The 21,289-nt window shown below is 28.3% G+C and overlaps 3 protein-coding genes across 4 annotated transcripts; 2 read left to right on the top strand and 1 right to left on the bottom strand.

The window, feature by feature from the left end:
• Window positions 1-503: 503 nt before the first annotated feature.
• LOC113793705 (uncharacterized) lies at window positions 504-6,561 on the top strand. 2 transcript variants are annotated; one of them, XM_075824940.1, is made up of 8 exons: window positions 506-646; window positions 760-2,038; window positions 2,148-3,394; window positions 3,473-4,068; window positions 4,150-4,602; window positions 5,577-5,756; window positions 5,928-5,987; window positions 6,059-6,561. In XM_075824940.1, the coding sequence occupies exons 2-8, from the start codon at window positions 765-767 to the stop codon at window positions 6,365-6,367; spliced, it is 4,119 nt and encodes a 1,372-aa protein (XP_075681055.1). In that variant the 5' UTR covers window positions 506-646; window positions 760-764; the 3' UTR covers window positions 6,368-6,561. The 2 variants fall into 2 exon arrangements, with proteins under 2 accessions (XP_075681056.1, XP_075681055.1); XM_075824941.1 differs by lacking the exons at window positions 5,928-5,987; window positions 6,059-6,561 and having other exon boundaries at window positions 504-646; window positions 4,150-4,628; window positions 5,577-5,749.
• A 133-nt stretch (window positions 6,562-6,694) lies between these two features.
• Window positions 6,695-9,307, top strand: LOC113793646 (3'-5' ssDNA/RNA exonuclease TatD). Its single transcript, XM_027343702.2, has 8 exons — window positions 6,695-6,941; window positions 7,006-7,542; window positions 7,630-7,650; window positions 7,755-7,811; window positions 7,871-7,912; window positions 7,983-8,321; window positions 8,389-8,494; window positions 8,565-9,307. Exons 2-8 carry the CDS (start codon window positions 7,296-7,298, stop codon window positions 8,704-8,706), a joined length of 954 nt encoding a protein of 317 aa, XP_027199503.1. The 5' UTR covers window positions 6,695-6,941; window positions 7,006-7,295; the 3' UTR covers window positions 8,707-9,307.
• A 102-nt stretch (window positions 9,308-9,409) lies between these two features.
• On the bottom strand, window positions 9,410-13,633 carry LOC113793651 (uncharacterized). The gene is made up of 3 exons (XM_027343709.2): window positions 11,630-13,633; window positions 10,373-11,141; window positions 9,410-10,299 (listed from the first exon to the last, which is right to left on the bottom strand). Exons 1-3 carry the CDS (start codon window positions 13,529-13,531, stop codon window positions 9,491-9,493), a joined length of 3,480 nt encoding a protein of 1,159 aa, XP_027199510.2. The 5' UTR covers window positions 13,532-13,633; the 3' UTR covers window positions 9,410-9,490.
• Between the last annotated feature and the right edge of the window lie 7,656 nt (window positions 13,634-21,289).

Here is a 21,289-nt window from a genome sequence, read left to right as displayed (position 1 = left end):
ATTTTCTATATTTTAAATATTTTTGATTGTTGTTTTTTCACAAGTTTACAAACAACAACAAACAAACAACAATTTAGAATTGAAAAATAATTATTATTGAATTTGAATTTTATTTTTTTAATTAGAATTCATTAATTCATTGGAACAACTGTGTGTGTTTGGAATTTTCGGAATTTTTTGGTGTTCACTTCTCTCTCTCTCTCGCTATCTTTCCATACATCATTTCAAGTGATAATTGTAAATAGAATCTAGTGAGTGAGTGAGTGAGAAGAAAATTTAAAATTCTAATTTTAAAATTTTAAATCAAATGCAAATGCTTTTTTCATGTTATTTTTGTTTTTCTTCTTTCTTCGTCGTTGTCGTATACGTCATTCAAAAATGTTTACAATTTTTTTTTTTTGTTGAATGAATGAATCTTTTTGATACAAGTGCTGCCATCTATGAAAGTTTGCAACTTGTTTATGAAAAATTTAAAAAAAAAAATTTAATTTGAATTTTTTCGAATTTAATTTCGAATCCAGAATCGAAAAGAAAAACAATAAATAAAAAGAATTGTACGTTTTAGTTGTTGTGCTGTTGTTTGGTTATGTTTCGACCATAATCATCATCATCATTATCATCATCATCAACGTCGCCATCGACGAATGTAATTGAACAACAACAGAAAAAAATAAATTACCGAATCGAAACAAAACTAACATAGCTTCTTCTTTTTCGTTTCTTTCCGTTTCATTCATTTTCCCAAAAAAACCGATTTAGATCTAATGGCCCATAATAACCATAATGATGATAATCATCATCATCAACCTCATCGTCAAATCAATATTGATAGCGGTAAAATAATTTCCTCAAATAATAAAGAATTACGACAAAAATCATTAACAAAACTGATTAAATCGCAACAACAACAACCAAAAATACAATTGATAAAAAAATCTGCACCAATTTTTCGTTCACCAAATACTGATAGTAGTTTACTTAGTATTGGTATTGGTACAATAAAACAACAATCATCAACATCATCAACATCATCATCAATACATTTACCACCAAGATGTGATTTTGTTGCACGATTAACACCGGAAGGTTATCATGGTGATCAATTATTAACATCAACATCAGTTTATGATTGTATTGTTTATGTAATTTATTGTCCAAAACATGATCGTATTGCTGTGACAAATGTTAAAAAAATGGGTTGTATTTGGTTACCATTTGTATCATTAATTGATAATATTAATGATAATCAAACAACATGGCAACAAGCATCACATAATGGTGTTGCAATATTAATCGGTAGACAAGATCCAGAATTGGATGCAAAAGAAGCTGAACGTTTAGCACCAAAATATACAATGCAATATTTACAGATTCTTCGTATTCAGGTACCAATCAAATCATCATCATCATCATCATCATCACCGACAACATCACCGAAATTAATGATGACAACCAAAACAATAACAAGAATAACACAATTTGTTCATTTACAATCATATGATCATTGTTGTGAAGATACAATGCGTGTTAATTGGTTTAAATCAACTGAAATATTAAGTCGAAAAATTGATAAAATATGGGGTCCAGAAATTTATACAATGTTACATACACTTGATACATCATCATCATTATTGTCGGCAAAAATTATCGAAGAAATACCATTATCATATGCATTAGATTTATTAAAACAATCGGATACTGATGAATATGATGCATTAAAATATTTTAATTTAGCTAATAATCATGATATTATAATAAAAATATATGGAAATTTTATTCAACATTGTTTTCCATCAACAATGATGTCATTGGAATCATTTCGTTCATATTTTATTAAAAATTGTGATTCATCATTGGATAAAAATCGTTTATTACCATTATTTCGTTCATTTATATCGTCAAAAAAATCCGAATCTAAACAAACAAATAAACATTTTAATGATGATTTTATTGATTTTCATGAATTTCTTATCGGTTTGATTGTTATTGATCCACAAACATCGGATACATTGATGGCAAGAATACGTTTTATATTTCGGTATGTTTTCATGTAATTTTCTTTTGTGTTTAATGATTCAGAAAATTGAGAAACTAAAAAATGTTTCACCTGTTTTTCATTTTTTTCAATCAAAAAAAAAAAAAAAAAGATATTATGATTATGGTAGAAAAAATCATCTTGATTATATGGATTTAATGAAAATGTTTAAAGATATACATCCAGACTATAATAATTCAATGATCAATGAATTGTTGGATCAATTTCGACGAACATTACCACCGCCATCAACATCAACGAACAACAACAATATGATAACATTTGAAAATTTTGCCGAATCAATACAAAAAAATCAATCAACAACATTAAAAACAAAATTACAACTAAATAATCTTTGTCGTATGAAAGAAAGTTTATTGATGCGTTTAATGAAAACTAAAAATAAAAATAATAATAATAATAAGAAAAATTTAACGGAAAATAATAATAAATTGGAAAGATCGAAATCTATTTCAACCAAACAACAACAACAACAACAGAAGCAAGAACAGTCGAAAAAGAAAAAATCAATGAATAGTAAAAAATCAAAAAAAAATAAGAATAATAAATCGATAAATAGTAAACGTTATAATAATAAAATAAATAATAAAGAATGTCAACGTTGTTATCAACAATCATCAATATTATATCGTATTGGTAGCCATTGTGTAACATTGAATAAAAATGGTCGTTGTATTGAACCGAAAATTATTTGGAAACAATATCATCAACAACATTCATCATCGATTCAATGTGGAAATGATGATGATGATGATGAGGATACGGATGATGACGATGACGATGATGATGATGACGTTGATTTATTATCATTTGTAACGAATGAATTATCAACAAAACATTCAAAACATTTAGAAAAATCAACAGATTTAATCGACTATGAAATAAAAGAACGACAATGTTATCAATATTCAATGGATTTTATCTTTTCAAATACATCGATTGCAAATATTTTTATTGAATTAATACAGGATTTTTATAGAAAAATTCATGATAATCAAATCAATGTTTGTAAAAGTAATGTAGAAAATAAGAAAATCTTAAATCAACAACAACAACAACAACAAAAGCAACCATCATTGTTGTCGTCGTCGATGGATTCTACAACAAAATCATTCGGTATAATGACATCATCAGATGAAAGATCAATATTTGCAAAATTTTTGAATGTTTTATGTTCAAAATTGGCTATTATGTTAAGTCATGAAGAAAAATTGATCAAAATAAATGGACCTGCATTTGTATTCGGTAATATTGATGGTAATCTTGATCGATTAATACAATTGAATAGGCTTTATTTTCAAAGTTTTCCAATCATGGCTGAAAATTTAATATTTTTAGGTAAGAAAAAAAATTATCTTTTAAAAATCGATTCAATTTTTTTAAACAAAACCAAAATCCAAATCCAAATAAATATAGGTAATTATTCAAGTAAAAAATTCAATTTTGGTATCGAATGTTTAGTATATTTATTTGCAATGAAACTAATTCAACCGAATAAAGTACATTTATTACGTGGCCAGAATGAATTATCGACAGATTTTTTGATTAAAACAATCAATAATAATAATAATGGAAAAACTAAAAGTAAAAGTAAAAGTAAAGGCAAAAGCAAATGCAAATTATCATCATCATCATCAACAACATATACATCATCCAAAACAAAACAAATATTAATCGATGATACAACAACAACAACAACAAACGAATCATTATATAATGAATGTTATGAAAAATATGGTAAACAATATGGAAAGATTATTGCTGAAACATTGTCGAAAATATTTTCATTATTACCAATAATCATTATTGTTGATGAATGTATTGCGTGTGTACATTCCGGTATACCATTATCATTATCATCATCATCATCATCATCATCATCGACAACGAATAAGAATCTGGAACAACAATTTTATTCAATGAAACAACAACAACAACAACAAAACGACAAAATTATTGATAAAAAACGTGATGATGATGATCATCATCATATGAATCAGATAACTAAACAGGCAAGTTTCATAATAATAATGGAAAAAAACCTTGTGTTTTTTATCTTTTTGTTTTGAACATTTTTGTTTTCCTATCTATAGATCATTACACGTTTTCCACATGATGATAATGATTCTACATTGAAAACAAATAAATTGGTTTCAAGGCCAAAATCAACAATAACAACAACAACAACAACAAAAATGGCTACTGAATCATCATTGTCGAAATTGAATAGGAAACAATTTACAAAAATTTTAGTAAAACAACCACCATCAATGATAATGAAAAAAGATTCGATAAAATTACCACCACCGCCATCGCCACCGCCACCATCATCAACATTATTGGATAAACAAATAAAAATAAATGATGCAAAATTTCATTATAAAAAAAGCTGTTCAAACAATAACAACGATGGATTTATGACGACAATTCCAAAAACAAGTAGTTTTGATAAGTTTAAGAAACAACAACAACAACAACATCCGAAACAACAATCACCATCAACATCATTAACATCATCAAGAAGTTTTAGTTGTACATCAATAAAAGTAAGCACCACACACACCACCATCAAGTAAATTTCATCAAAATCAACGGTGTTTGTGTTTGTTTGTGCAATGTGTGTGTGTGCAATGTATCGTTGTTGTTAAGATGATGATGATTATTAATTAATCGAAAGTGTTTTGTTTTGTTCTTGAAATGGTTGTTATATATTTCGTAAGCGATAAACGAAGAAAATTCCCATCCAAAAACCCGAAAAAAGAATACAACAGCGGCAGCAATTTCTTTTTTTTTATTACCAAGTAGTTTTTTAAGTCTGGAAATGTTTCTTCGAGAAAAAAATTAGTTCAAAAAGTCCAGCCAAGTAAAAAAAAGTAATAACGACTGTGTTTGTTTTGTTTTACAACAACAAATTGGCGTTGAAAAAAATGATCAACGAACGAAATGAAATGAACAAAATATTTCGCAAGAAATATAATAATTCTTTATTTTGTTCTTGGAAACAGAGAAAAAAAATATTGATAAATAATCCAATAATATTGGTCAAGGTTTATTGGTGGCGGTGGTATCATTTTTCTTTTTTTCCCTCCTAAATTAGGTTCATCTGTACTATCATTGTTTTTTTTTTTTTGTTTCTCCATATTGATCCCCATTCAGTTGAAAAATGTATTGAAAGCTTTTTTCCAAATGAAAAATACATTTTTGTTAATATTCCAAATATTCTTTAACGAAAATCTTTTCATACCCAAAACACACAATTCTATTTTTATTTATTATTTACGAAAAAATCTTTATCATTTATTACCACCGTTGCCCTGGTGAAAATGAATGATAAAAAACGAAGAATATTCTTTAATCATAATATGTATCATTCTTGTGTGTGTGTGTGTATTTAATTTATTCTCACTTACAAATTCCTAATTCCTTTATTCTAATATTTCATTTTTCTCATTTCTTTTATTTCAATTCAATTCAATGTCCAATGGAAAATGGTGTTCATTGTGTTTCCCATACAATAAAGTCTAATTCATCGATTACAAGCTTAAAACAAATGAAAAGTCAACAACAACTTAAAACATTATCAACAATAATGCTGGGAAAAAATCCACCAGAAGAAATATCCAAATCAATATCAATGAAAAATAATATTGATTTAAAGAAAATAAAAAACATTAATTTCAAGATTATCAAAGATAATCAGGTTTGTTTTTTGTTTTTTGCTAAGAGAAGAATATTCTGAATTCATTGAAAGAACGAAATGATCTTCTTTTGTTTTATATTTGATAGAATCCTTCTCAACTAAAGAATGATTCCCTTTTTGTCAGTTGTTTCAGTGTTTTTACTAATTTTCCAAATTTTCTTTTCTTCTTAGATGTTAACTTTTCTTGCAAAATATTATCATAGACGACCACGACAACGACGATATCCACCGGTAAGTTGATGATTTGACTTTTAAACTGATTTTGAAACTTTTTCTCTTTTTTTTCGGTTGAAATATTAAAGAAAATTATTGAAAAAACAACAAAACAAACAAAAATCAATCATCAATTAATGTTTGATCGACAAGAATTTGAAAATTTTTTATCCATTAATAATTTAGAATTTGTTATACGTTCAAATAATATTAATAACAATAATGAAAATCAACAAGATAAACTGAATAACAGTGGATTTCAAACAAATTTTGATAATAAATGTTTAACAATTTTGGAACCAAAATCTTCTGTAAATAATAATAATAATAATAATGATTCAGCAACAGTGGTATTTATTGATGCAAGTGATCGTCGTATACGTTTTATAAGATTTTAATCAATCAGAATGACGAGGAGATGGGACAACGACGACGACGACGAATGATGATGATCAAATGAAGAAAATCATCAACGAAATAGTGGTGGTGGTGGTTGTGGATAACCTTCATCGTTGCTGCTGCTAGGCTACAATGAAGATCTATTTTATCCTAAAAAAATCATAATAATAATAATAATATCCCCAAATGTGTATGTGTTTGTCTTGTTTGATGCTATCTGCTATTGCCTGCTGCTGCATTTCTATACCATAGAATTGTGTGAATCATCATTAAAATCTTTAACAACAATCAACAACAACAATCACACAGCCACATTGAATTTTACTCAAACACATTTTCAACACTCTCTATTCTTGTATGCCAATTTATATATAGACGATTATCATCTGATGGATTTGATGGTGGTATGATCATCATCATCAATTTGTTGATCATTCCTTTTTTTCCCAATCAATAAGTTTGCGGGGGGAAGGTGTATGTGTGATATAATTTGTTGTTGTTGCTTTTGTAAATAAACAATATTTTTCTCACTCATCATGATTTAATAATAATATTGTAGTAATTTTCTTTTGGGTAAATATATTTTTGTAACAAGCAAAAAAAAAGAGAAAAAACTAATCAATTTTTACAAAAAAAGTGATAATAAATATGTGTTTATAAGGTAAACAAACAAACAGAAATAATCGTATGGCGTGGTTGTTGTTGTTGTTGTCTTTTTTGTAATAAATAAATCGAAAAAAATCAAGGCGTCATCATTCATTGGCCAATTCGCATTGTGAATCGTTGTGCATCTTGAATATTGAGAGAAAAAAATTGATTGATTCATGTTCGATCTGATTAGATTCGATAAATAAATTTCCCGATAACAAACATTGTGTCATCCTTAATCCATCGACTGAATATCCCAACGAATAATTGAAATATATCATGAACATTTTAAGTGAAAATGTTCGTGTACAAGTTAGCCAAGATTTTTCAACATTAAATCTAAATATTATTGATCATCATTATCTATTAATTGATATTGGTGCAAATTTAACTAATAGAAAATTTAATCGTGATTTAGAATCGGTATTACAACGTGCCGAAGATGTTGGTGTTAAAAAAATTATTGTCACCGGTACATCGATTAATTCAAGTCGTGAAGCATTACGTTTAGCACGTTTACATCCAGGTAAAATTTGACATTATTTTTTTCTGGTTTGTTTTAAATTATTAATTTCATTGGAAATTTTTATTGCACAACCAACCAACCATTTAGATATACTTTTATTTACTGCAGGTAAATATTGCATCAAATTAGTTTAAATTTAATTGAAAAGAAAATTTCCATTTTCTTTCTTTATGTGTTTGTTTATTGATTGATTGTTACACACACATAAAAAGGTGTTCACCCACATGATGCCAAACAATGGACCGAACATTCAGAATCAATGTTAAGAGGTTTGGGTTATTTTTTTAAAAAAATATCATTTTCATATCTTGGTTTTTTCCCCCTGTAGAAATGGCCACAAATAGTGAATGTGTTGCAATCGGTGAATGTGGTATGTTTTGTTTTGTTTTCTGTTTTTTTTTCTGAATTAAAAACTTTCATTTTTTTCGCATTGAAAATAGGCCTGGATTATAATCGTGATTTTAGTCCAAGAGATATACAAAGAGATGTATTCATTAAACAAATTGAAATTGCTGTCGATTTAAAACGACAAGGTATAAATCGTCCACTATTTTTACATGAACGTGATGCACATGAAGATTTTGTTAAAATATTAGAACAATATAAAGATTTATTACCGAATATTGTTGTACATTGTTTTACCGGTAGTCAACAAGAAGCATTAAAATATTTAGATATGGGTTTTTATCTAGGTATAACTGGTTATATTTCAAAAATGAAACCTGAAAATGGTCTGATGCAGCTATTTGTGGAGAAAAAATTTCCCCTAGATCGTCTAAGTAAGTTCTTGTTTTATTATTGAAAATTTTTTCGAAACTAATTTTTCTTTGTTTCAAATCCTGACAGTGCTTGAAACCGATAGTCCATATTGTTTTCCAAATATTCGTAGTAATAAATTATCACAAAACATAAAAGATTCATTGACAGAAAATTCACTTAGCTATCTTAATCGGTAAATTTTTTTTTTTTGAAATTGAATTTTTTAACATTTTTTAACCTTTGTCAAATTCATCCAAACATAGTTACTGTTCATTTCAACGAAATGAACCATCTAGTCTTCCGATTACATTGGAAATTGTTTCAGCATATCTTGAAATGAAACCAGAAGATGTCGCTATAAAGACTACTTTGAATGCATTGAATTTTTTCGGAATTTCTTGTTAATGATGATAATCATCATGATGATAAACGTTGAAATATCATCATTGATGGTCAACGATGACCGTTTTTTTGGTTTTTTCTGGAACTGCTGAAAAAGATATACTGGAATATTTATAAATCTTTCCACCCCACACACACACAAACACTCATCATTCATTTCTCGATTTGTTTTGTTTGGTTTGTTTGGTTTGGTTTGGACAGAATTTTTTTTTTAATTTAATGGAAATTCTATTTTTTATTTTCAAAATAAAATTTTAATGAAAAATTAAATGTCTACTTCTCTTGTGAAAAAAAAGTTATCAATAATCCCAACCCAAGATTCATTACGTAATAATAACCTAATTGCATAGGGTTCGTTCAAACTCTACACCCATTCAATTCTTGTGAATGTGTGTGTGTGTGGGTTAATGTTTACCCACATAAACCACAATCACAAAGAATCTAAACAAAACAAACAAAAATATTATTATGACATCAGAAACATCGATATTGAAAACAGGAAAAAACAAGAAATTATCATGAAAATTGATTCTTAAGAAATTGTCGATGACCACAAACACACACATTTACCCAAAAATAAATGAAAATCTTTTCGAAGAAAGGATATTTTTTTTGTTTGTTTGTTTCTCGAGAATCGATTAAAGTTAGCAGCCACTTTCGCACTCTCTCTTCCCCCCTTATGTTTGATTTTTTTTTCGGTTTCAAATTTGTTTTTGGTTTATTTTTAATTAATTTTTTTGAAAAATAAAAAAACAAAGCAAAAATATTTTCTATACACATCTCTCTGTCAATCTTCTTCTTCATCATCCTCTGTTTCTTCTTCCGTTTCTTCTTCAGCCGTACTACTATCATCATCATCATCATCCGTATTTGATTGTGGTGGTGGTGTTGTTTTTCTTTTAACCACCGATGTTGAATTCATTGTTGCCGTATTTGTATCGATTTTTATAACACGAATTTTTTGATCATTAATTAAACAAACAGCCGATTCATTAATACCACCACAATAATTTGAACAACTAAATATTGTTAAACAACGGCCACCCATATGATATTGATAACCAGGTGGTATAACTTCATGTGCACGAATTAAATGACTAAGATGATTATCATCTAAAAATTTTGTTAATGCTTCTTCACTATAATAACATGCTGTACCACGTTTAGTATTCGGTAGAAAACCACTTTTCCATTTTAATGTTTGATTCGATTGTTGTTGTTGTTGTTGTTGTTTAGGACTACTACTTTTTTTACCTTCTTCATTTTTTTTCAAATCTGATGGTGATTTTTTTACTGCTGTTGTAGAATCTTTTTTTTCACCACTTTGATGTTGTTTTTGTTGTTTATCCAAATCTTCTACATTATTATCATTATTATTTTTGTTTTGCATAATCATTGGATTTTTTTGATTATGATTTAAAACAGCCATCATTGTTGTCATTGAACGTGTATTTTGTAATAGATCACGATATTCTTGATCCGAAACCGGATCATTCCATAATATTTCATGTGCTATTCTTGATTCTAATTCTGGTTCTTTCATTGGTAATTTTATTGCGGCAATTTGTTCTAATTTTTCCGCACATGATGGTATTCCTGCGATTTAGAAGAAAAAAAATTGAATATATAAAATGGTCGTTTTGTCATTTTTCATCATTTTTATACTTACCACCATGTGAACAGAATATAGAATCATCAATAATTGCTGCCAATGGCATATGATCAAAAACTTCATTAATTAAATTCCATAATTGTTCAGCTAAATGATCACCAAATTTTTGTCTACATTCATCAAAAAATGTAAATTCTTTTTGTAATGAACGACATTCATGATTACCACGCAGCATATGTATACGATGTGGTGTTTGTATTTTTTGACAAAATAAATATAATATACATTCAATTGAATAATCACCACGATCAACATAATCACCAAGAAATAGATAATTTGTTGTTGATAAATATGATTCATAACCACGATGATTAATAATAGTATGATCATAAACTAATAAATCATGTAAATTACCATGTAAATCACCAATTACAAAACAAGGTGTTTGTACATCAATAATAGCAATATTATCTTGTTTAAATATTTCTTTTACATCTTTTAATATTTTTACAATAACATTAATACATTCTTTTGAATCTGGTTGCCATATTAATGCACCATCACTACTTGTACTTTTACTACTTACATTCAAACTTTTTCGATGTTGATGTTGTTGTTGACGATGATATTTATGTTTACGGGATTTTTTTCTTGAACTATCATCATAATTATATGCATTTTTACCAAAATAAACAACACCATTACGATATGCATATGAACGTATTGCATCAATCATACGATTACAACAAAATGTTGGATTAAAATTTCTTTGCGATAATTTTCGACGAACTTTTGCCATACGTTTTACATCCGGATAATTATTGATCTGTGCCCATAAAAAAACAGAAAAGATAGAAATTCAATATTAGTAATAATCACTAGACACATGTTTTGTTATTTTAAACCAAAGAAAACAATTTCTCCGAAAGTAGTTTAAAGCAAAAACTAAATCTTCAATCCGATTGATTTTCAAAGTTGTCACATTTTTTCCATTCAAATGACCCAAAGATTTTGGGATTTACAATTTTGTAATGTTTTGGTTATGAGAAAATAAAGATTCTTCTTAAATCCCGACCGAAAATCACCATTATAATGATAATAAAAATCTCTTTTTTTTGTGGACAAATTTCATCGGAAAAAACATTTTTAAAAAAACAAAACCATACAACGCTCATTGACATTTGAACCCGAATTTGATATCTTGCATATCGTCGACTCAATGTGTGACCGACAAGAAAAAAACAAACACCACACACACACACATACGATTGATTGACGATAATAATGATAATTATAATTGAGAAAAAAACTTACCATCGGTTCATAATACCAACCATTAATAGTCATTTTGACCATATGTACTGATAATGTATATCGTTGTTGTTGTTGTTGTTGTTGATGATGTGAATGATGTGATTGTTGTTGTTGTAATTTAATTGATTTTTTTAAATTATCTTGTTTAATTAAATTATTATCATTATTATTATTATTAACATTATCAGGACTATTGTTTGCCATCAATATTAATGATGATGATGATGATAATTGTAATAATGATAATGATGATGGACAAGACAATGATGTTGATATTGATCTTGCCGTTGTTGTTGTTGTTGTGGCTGTTGTTGTTGTTGTTGTAAATGATGGTTGTCGATTTAATCGTGGTCGAAATTGTGGATAACAATCATCTTGTCTTCGTCTAAGATGATCTAATGGTGATTTTGTCACTGTTGTTGTATCATCATTTTTTTTATTTTTCTTATTACCACCACCACCACCAGCATTATCATTATCATCACTTGAAGTTTTAGTATTAAATTCAGTTATCGATGTTATTGATTTAATTAATTTATCAATACTTGCTAATCCTAATATAAATTCATTAAAATTTAAATATAATAAATTTTTGGAACTTGTTGTTGTTGTTGTTGTTGTTGTTTGATTGTTTGTTTTAGATGTTGATCTTTGTTGATTTATAGTTTGTATAAATCTTTCACCATAATTATTGTTAGTATTATCATTTGAATTATGTTTATTCAAACCATTTTCAATCATAGTCATTGGTAATTCATATTGCCATTTTATAAGAAAATTTTTCAACGATAAACTTGTCATAAATTCTGATGGATAACAATGTTGTATGAAATCTGAATATAAACGTAATATATCTGTTTCATTATAATTCATTTGTTTTAATAAATGATTAATATTTTTTGATGAATGATTTACATTTGTTAATGTTGTCATTATTGTTGATTCACGATAATTTACATAATTATCATCATATTTAATTAACATTGGTTCAGGACCAAAATAATCACGACAATCAGTATGATGACGTATATCATCAATTAAATGCCATGATATTAATTGATTCGAATTTTTATCTTGACAATTACAAATTTTTAATAAATCTGTACAATTTATATCAATACGAAATACAATACGTTGTACAAATTCTAAACAATCCGGTATCTGTATACGTAATATATCCATTAAAATTGGTTCATTAAATAATGATGGTGATTGACGAATTTGATTCGGTTTGGTTGATGATAACCGAATTAAATCATGTATTAAACGTTCAGCAGCTGATTGCCATGATTCATGTCGTCGAATTGGTGTATATGGTAAAAATAATCCTTTATCTTTAACATCGGCAATAGCTAAACGTTTATGTCGTTGACAATAAAGATAAACAATAACACAATCATAAAGATATTGTCCATAATGATTAATATGTTCAATATTTTTTTTCAATATTTTATTTTTCATTAAAAATGATGTTTTAGATGCTACATTTGTTGTTGTTTGATGATCATTTATCATTGTTGTTGTCATTGATGGTGTTATAAAATTACCAAATTTTTGATATTTTTTTGATAATGATTGTAATGATGCTGTTTCTTGTCGATTAATATTACCCAAACCAATTGATGAATCTAATTTTCTTAAAGATGAATGAGATTTAGTTTTTGCTACTACATCATCTTCGTTAGTTGCAGTTGTTGTTGTTGTTTTTTCCGTTGGTTTTGATGATTTTTTTTCTTTTTCTTTTTCTTTATCTTTTTTCTTTTTTTTCTTCGTTTTATCATTAATCAAATCATTGGATTTTTTTGTATTTGTTGAAATTTGTTTTGTTTTAGATGTTGATGCATCTTTTCCCGTTACATTTAATGATGGTTTTGGTACTGATTTTGTTGAATGTTTGGTCATAATTTACTTTACTTTTTTTCGTCTTTTTCTTCTTCGCAGATGATTTTCTTTAATAATTTTTTTTCCAAACAATTTTATTGCCAAGTCAGACCTTTTTATACACACATTCCATAATTAATTAAATTTGATTAAAGAAAAATTTTGGAATTTCGGTTTTAGAGCAACTTTCCCGGAAAAACAATACAAAAATTCCCAAGAAATTGATATTTCAAATGGCCATTCGTTTTTTCATCGAAAAAAAATCATTAATTTTTTTCTGGCTATAAAAATTGTTCAATGGAAAATGTCTGTCATGATTTTTGTTGTTGTTGTTGCATCACTTGTTTATTGTCATTTCAAAATCGTAAAACAAGAGAAAAAATGAATTCATTTTTTCTTGTTTTATGGATTTATCGAAAAATAAAAAACACATTAACCTGATCTCAATTTGAACAAAGTGTTTAAATTGTAATTAAACAAAACAAAAAAAACAAAAATTATGGATTGAAACATTTATTTTTGCTGTTGAATCTTTGTTTTGGTTTTGTTTTTGCTTTTTTTGGCCAATAATTTTTGTTGATTTTTTTTGCTTCCCCCACCATTGATGCGAATGGATCTTTTGTCGTCAAAATTGTCGATAGGTCATTGCTACCTGTGTGTGTTTCAGCTTTTTTACCAGTAAAGAAAAAATTGATAATGATTATAACCCCCATCTGGATGATGATTATTATCTAATATTATATGAACCTCTTATTTTTTCTGTTGATAATGATGATATGATGATGATCATCGTCATCATTAACATTATTAAGATCATTACAGTGTTAACCCGATCGTTACACTTGGAAAAAACAACAACAACAAAGAAAACAACAACAAAAAAACAAAATAAAGATGATCTTTTAAAGATGATGATGAACAAGTCAAACAATTAAGAAATAAAGATTAGATAGGGGAAGAAAAAAATTTTTTTGCGCAAAAAAAGGGTTAAATTTTACTTAGGCTAAAAGTTTTTTGCATAATTTTCAGGTTGGACAAAAAAGAAAAAAATCAATTTTCGCCTGATAACCAGATAGATCTGGTATACATCCTCTTCAGGCTGATATACAGGTTAATATCATCATGTAGAATGACCTGGTTTTTGGTTTTCGCAATTCTTTGAGATTAACCGTGATTTACTTTTACTTTTTCAAACACCAACACCAACACACACACAATGGATTTCGCAATTTGATCAAAAGAAAAATCAAATGGATGATAATCCATGAATTTATCGTTGTTTTTCTCATTCTCGCTCGAATATAAATTTCATAACCAAAGAAAGAAAAAAATTCGCGGTTAAACCTTTATTTTCGCAAAACGAATCAATATTTAAAAGAAACAAAGTGTTTTTTTTTCTTAAATGCAAACGATTTTCTGTCAGTTTCTTTCCCTTTAATGTATCCAAAGTTGTTCGTATGTTTGTCGTTTTTTTACGACTTTTTTTTCTTTCTTGAACCAAATGACATGACACTGATGATCATGATCATCAAGATGATGAAGAATTCCCAATTTTTTTTCGCTTGCTTGAAGCTTAAATTTTTCATCATATTCACATATAGAACCGAAACGAAGCGCAGCAATATCCACAATACACAAACCGCGCGAGCTTTCAAAGCTCGCGCGACAAGATCAATGTATGTTTCTAATTATAACTTGTATGAATGATATGCAATAAGAAAAACAAAAACAAAAAAAACAAAAATTAGTCGAATAACCAAAAATCTATGGTCAGTTTACTGTTGTCAGTGAATGAATACGATTGTAAATAAATCATTCGGTACTTTTTGTTGTTGTTTTATTAGTCGTCCACAAAAGCTTGCAAATCTTTTCTTTTCTCTCGTTTAAATACCTTTCAAACTAAGACAAAGACCGTAAAAAACTAACTAACTAAATGAACCAAATTTCGCAATATTGGTTCAAAGAAAAGAGTAACAAAAAAATGAATAATAATAAAAAAAAAGTTCGTCGTACTTTAAGTGATGGCAAACCAAAACGATAATAAACAAAAACAAAAATGATTGTCCATTATAATCATCATCATCATCACAATAATCGTTAAACATCGCATTATAAGCATCATTGCTTGGTGGAAAGACCACCAAAGAAAAAAGAAAACCGATTGATAATGATGATGATGATGATGATGATGACAATAAACCACACACGCGTTTTTTTTTAACATTAAAAAAAAATCCAAACAACAACAACAACGAAAAATTCACATAAATTATTATCGCTCTTTTTTTTTTGTGTTGTTTGGTCAACATTTGAATTGGTCATCATTTGTTTTGTTTTGTTTTGCTGTTTTGCTACATTTTTTATTATTTTCTTTTGTTCGTTCGTTTCGTTTCACTCGTAAATGATGATGATGATGACCTTTCAACTTTTTTTTTGCTACAAATTTATTTATTTATTTCATTTGCATGATGCTTATGTTTGTGTCAAAAAGATGTGTGCTGTGCTATGTGTGTTTTCAACACACAAACGAAAGAAAAAAATAAGGATTCTTTGGAAAATAAGATTTTGTTTTGGGATGCTTTCGTTTCTCTCTCTCTCTCTCCTCAAGATTTCACATTGATTTTCTTCATTCAGTCAATAATAATAAATCTTTGTTTGATCTCTGTTGATATGTGTGTGTGAGTGTGGAAGCTCGCGCGGCAGTGTTTTTTTTCGATTTTCAGTAAAAAATGTATCACACTTTGAACAAGTCCCGCAAGTATGCGCAATGAGAAGGAAAAACCTTGAAAAATACCATCATCATCATCGATTGATCCACAAAGTGCAATGGACTTTTTTTTTGCTTTGGATGCGGAAAAAATGTTTGTGTTTTTGTGTGTGAAGGGAGATAGGGGGGTGTAATCATTTCAACTAAGCACAAGTTGCGCTAGCTTTGCGCTCTATAGCTAAACACTAAACAATTTTCATTTATCCATAAAGGCAACAATAATACAGTTCCAGGTAATTTTATTTTTATTGGTAAATCGCACCAACACACACATACACACAGGGATCACCACCATGAACATCAAACATCCACTGTAAGTGATGTATAGGATCACACATCACTATAGATAGAGAGAGTGAAAAAAAGTGACGTTTTCTCGGCCTACTGTCACTGAAGATGATGATCTACTGAGGGGGTGTGAATGAAGGGAGGGGGGAATGGAAAGAAATAAAATATACAGCCAATATTGACATGGCAAAAGTGATGTGAAGATCAGAGAAAAATGAATAAATTGTAATGAAAAGATTTATGGTGAAATATCCCTTATATTGAGTTCTTTTTGTAAATTTTTTTCTTCTTTGCTTCCTTTTTTTTGTACACTATTGATTTTGTTGATAAGCATCATTGATGATTTAAAGATGCCAAAAAAAAACAACAACAAAATCGAACAAGTGTGTTTGGTGAGAAAGTGTGTGTGTGTGTGTGAAAATACCCCCAAAATGTTTGAATTATAACGGTTTGGTTAAAGTAAAGAGAGAGAAAAGGCTATGCAAATTAACATCCAATACGTTTTTTCTGTTCATTCAAAATTGGAAACCGAGAGGGTAATACATTTGAATTGTTTTTTTCGTCCCAAAAAAAAGAAAATTGGTTCTGGAACCAAGGCAGCAATCAAGGTCTTTGATCCCATTTGATATTGATGTTTTCATTTTTTCTGGTCTGAATGTCTGAGTGTGTGTGTGTTTGGCAACATTTTTTCCCATGGAAAAAATTTTTTCGTCGCCTTCATTTTACAGAGAAACCAAAAAAATCCAATTTTTCCCCCTTTTACATTTTTTTTTTTTGAATAATTGATAAATCAAGATTGAAATTTTCTTCAGCCAAGAAAAAACTTTTTTTTTGTTGAATCTCAATATTTTGAATGTAACCCGATTGATTGGATTTGATTGGATGAATTTTTCATTTTAAAAAAATGGAAAATTCTAGTAAAAAGTACAACCAACCATTTAACATTTGCAAAAAGAGGTTGTATTAGTTTTTTTTTCTCAAGAATTTATTCCGAAATTTTCATTTTTCCAGCAAACACTGAGTGCTTCCATCTCTATATAATGATAAGGGGACAGAAAAAAAACGATCCATGATGATTTGCAGCTGCTGCTGTTGCTTATTCTGGATGGCTGTTAAGATTGTTGTTGTTGTTGTTGTTGAGAAAACAACAACAAAAATTCAACAATTTTACCAAGAATATGATATGCGCATGTTTGTTTCATGAAAATTCTCAACAGAATCTAATGCTGATTTTTTTTGTTTTGTTTTTGTTTTTTTGGATGCGGAATTTTTTGTTTCTCTTATTTTCCAACAAAGGATTCTTCTTCTATGCTATATTTGAGGCGCCAAGATTATTTTTGGTCTGTTGGTTGTTTGGTTTGGCTTTTTTTGTTGTTGTTGCTTGTTGCTAGATTTTCTTTTCTTTCCTTAAATTCAGAACCCAGATAAACAATATATACAGGGCCAAAAAACAACAAAAATAACAACAGTTTTCAGTTTTCTCCACAGATTGAATGTGTCATATTTTTGTTTTGTTTTTGTTTCGTTTTTGGGTTTTGAATTTTCATTTTTTTCAAATGTTGAAAATAAATAAGAACCAGAAGGGAGTTCCAGAAGAAACCAAAAGAAAATTCTAGAATTCTGGATTTTTCTTTTGATTTTTTTTTTCTTCAATGGACCAGAATTTCATTCCCCCTTCTAGTTCATCTATTTTTACCCTCATTGCTTTTCCATCATGATGATGATTATATCAAGTGCGCAATGTTTGTCGCATAGCGTGTGTGTGTGTTTCGAATGGATTTTTGAAAAGTTGGGCAACCAGAAAAATGGATGAAAAAACCAAACCCTTTTTTTTTGTTGTTGTTATTTACAACAACAAGAACAACAAAAGATAAAAGATAATAACCAGTCTCAATTTTATAAATCGATGTTTTTTATTCTTGGCTGATATAAAATCTGCCACCCCCACTTAATTTTTGTTGTTGTTTTGTTTTTCGCTTCCATTTCTGGGTTTGTTCAATCAACTATTTCGACACATCATTTTTTTAAACAAAAAACATATACAACCAAAACACACACATAACCAGAAAAAAAAAAGATTTTATAAATGCTGGCTACCAGAAAAACACAACGATTGAATAACCAGAATTCTATAGAATAAAATGTGTAGTAGAAAAATGATTATCCATGGTAAAAAAATTGAAATTGATAAATTTTTTTTTCTGGGAAAATTCCAAAAAATTATATTTTCCCAAAAATATTTTTTTTTCTTTTTTTTTCGTAAACTTTTTTTCTTCACTGACAAACGATGCGATGCGAATAAAATCCAGAATGAGATTTAAAATTCTGCTGATAGCCTTTTGAAATTCTTCATTTTCATAAGAGCGCAGATGTAAGGTTGGCCATTTTTTTCTTTCTTGGATTTTTATTTTTGGTTTTGGTTTTTGTCGAATCGGTTTGGGTTAGTTAGGTTCACCAAGAAAAAAAACCAACTATAAATGAACATCATTCGGAAGAGTAACAACGGAAACAACAACAACAACAAAATTTTTTTTGTTGTTTTTCGTTTTAGTGAACCAACTCCCGCCGAAAATTGAAAAACAACAACAACAAACACATCACACAAAGAGACCAGACCAGACTAGACCAGAAAATCCAAATATCCATTTAGTAAATAGCTACTGCTACACCCACTTTAGTCGAAATGACCGTCGACAACAAGCAAAAAAAAATGGTGATTGTGGCGCCATTCGTATATATCATCATCATCATCATCATTATCAACGAAAAAATTCACATAATGATTATCTTTTGATAATGATTTTCTTTTACACACAAAACACACACATTGAAATTTTCTTTTTTTTTTTGCATGCATGATGATTTAATAGATGAAAAGACTTGCAAAAAAGCAACAACAACAACAACAAAAAATCTTTGCGAAACAACAACAAAAATTCTTTATTCATTTCGACTTTGGTTAGAGAATATAGCTTCGAGATAAGATTTTTTGTTGTTGTTGTTGTTGTTGTTTTTTTCGTTTGTTTCAATCGTTTTTTTCTTTCACATTTTCAATCATTTGGATGAATGAATGAATGAATGAATGAAAAAAAAATCAAATGTACATTCAATTACGAACAAACAAACAAACAAACAACAACAAAAAAAAAAAATACGAAAGATTTTCTATTCATCTGCTGGTAATTTCAAGAGAGAGAAGAGAAGGAAAAAAACAACAAAAAATTTAAAAATGAAAACAACAACAAAAAAAAAGGGTTGAATGTTTTTTTTTTCATTCATTCAGTTCAGTTCAGTTCAGTTTAGCCTTCACGCTTATTTATTTATGGGATGTGAATTGAAAATCCAGCATGGTATCGGCATGATTCGTGCCCACTTTTTTTTCTCTCATTCTTTTTTTTGGATGATGCGCTTTTTGGAAATTTTTTTGTTGTTTTTGTTTTTTTTCATTTTGAATAGAATTTTTTGTTGTTGTTGTTGTTGTTTAGGATAATGATCGAAAGTAGTAGCGGTAGTAGTAGTAGTAGTAAGTTACCAAGTAAAACGAAGAAGTAGTAGTAATGGCGCCGGGCGTCATTACTATCATATTCTTAGTTTTTTTTTGGTTGCACACTTTTTTATTGTGCATACTTATTTAATGATAATGTTGATGTCGATGATGATGATGATCAAAATGATAATCATCATTATTCTTGATCATCATCATCATTATAATGATGTTGATGTTGATGATCAATGTGTGATCCTATCATTATCCTCACATACACATACACACACACACACAGAGGATTACATATACATTATCCATCAAAAATATCCAAGGGAAGGAGGGGTAGAAAAAAAAATTGTGGCAGAGGGATAGAGAGGAAGAGGTAGAATATCGTTGATGATTATTACATATACATCATCATCGATTTTGAAGAAACAAACAAAAAAAAATTGTCATCAATTTTTTACCATTTAACGATTCTCTTTTTTTTGTCATAAATAAATAAATAAATTGATGCTTTATTCATTCAGTTTTGGATCGATTTTGGATTTTTTCCTTTCCTCCTCTCATTTTTACTGATTTGTAATTTCAAGGAAGAATTTTCCCTTTTCGACAACGATGTTTGATGAAATGAATTTTAGTAAAGGAAACAAACGAAAGAGGTTAGCCGTGTGTGTAGAGGGTGAAATAAGATGCAGAAGTAGAAGTAGAAGAAATTTTTTTTTTGGACAGAAAATCTTTTCGTTGATGATCCAAAATTCAATTTTTTTTAAAGCACAAACGCCAGCCAAATAGCCAAACAATCAACAATCAATCAATCAGTTGTTCGATAAGTTTAAAAATTAAAATTGATCTAATTTCTCTCTTCAAATATCTTCTTTATTTAACATCATCAGTGTTATCGTTCTTGAAATTTTTGTTTACAACGTTTTGATTATCATCATCGATTCACATCTCTTTCAAGTATTTTTGTGAAAATGAAATGAAATATGATAAAAACAGTAAAAAATACAAATCCTGGGTTAACCCTTGAGAAGAAGAAGAAGAAGAAACAGCAAAACACTTTAAAAAGTTAATTAGCCCTTTATTGACTGTTTATTGTCAATGACATACATTGATAAGTGGTTATGTTAAACCAGAATCAGAATCCAAAACAAAAACCACTACAAAGAGATATCAAGAATCCAAACAAACTTTTAGCTTTTTATCAATATTTTTTTTTTTGTGTGTATGTGTG

Source organism: Dermatophagoides pteronyssinus, unplaced genomic scaffold (assembly GCF_027571235.1).
Source record: "Dermatophagoides pteronyssinus isolate colony J.1.1.1.1 unplaced genomic scaffold, Derpt_VIB-CSIC_2022.12 sq0003, whole genome shotgun sequence".
In the NCBI taxonomy this organism is placed as follows: Eukaryota; Metazoa; Arthropoda; class Arachnida; order Sarcoptiformes; family Pyroglyphidae; genus Dermatophagoides; species Dermatophagoides pteronyssinus.
This window is presented reverse-complemented; position numbering and strand designations above follow the sequence as displayed.

What these genes read in the sequence shown, in the direction of transcription:
- LOC113793705 (XM_075824940.1), top strand. Translation starts at nt 765, where the DNA reads ATGGCCCATAATAACCATAATGATGATAATCATCATCATCAACCTCAT. An exon ending in AGATTATCAAAGATAATCAG is followed by an intron (nt 5,757 to 5,927) that starts GTTTGTTTTTTG and finishes TTTTCTTCTTAG; the next exon opens with ATGTTAACTTTTCTTGCAAA. An exon ending in GACAACGACGATATCCACCG is followed by an intron (nt 5,988 to 6,058) that starts GTAAGTTGATGA and finishes GAAATATTAAAG; the next exon opens with AAAATTATTGAAAAAACAAC.
- LOC113793646 (XM_027343702.2), top strand. Translation starts at nt 7,296, where the DNA reads ATGAACATTTTAAGTGAAAATGTTCGTGTACAAGTTAGCCAAGATTTT. An exon ending in TTTAGCACGTTTACATCCAG is followed by an intron (nt 7,543 to 7,629) that starts GTAAAATTTGAC and finishes CCAACCATTTAG; the next exon opens with ATATACTTTTATTTACTGCA. An exon ending in TGTTGCAATCGGTGAATGTG is followed by an intron (nt 7,913 to 7,982) that starts GTATGTTTTGTT and finishes CATTGAAAATAG; the next exon opens with GCCTGGATTATAATCGTGAT.
- LOC113793651 (XM_027343709.2), bottom strand. Translation starts at nt 13,531, where the DNA reads ATGACCAAACATTCAACAAAATCAGTACCAAAACCATCATTAAATGTA. An exon ending in GTTGGTATTATGAACCGATG is followed by an intron (nt 11,142 to 11,629) that starts GTAAGTTTTTTT and finishes TTATGGGCACAG; the next exon opens with ATCAATAATTATCCGGATGT. An exon ending in TATATTCTGTTCACATGGTG is followed by an intron (nt 10,300 to 10,372) that starts GTAAGTATAAAA and finishes TCTAAATCGCAG; the next exon opens with GAATACCATCATGTGCGGAA.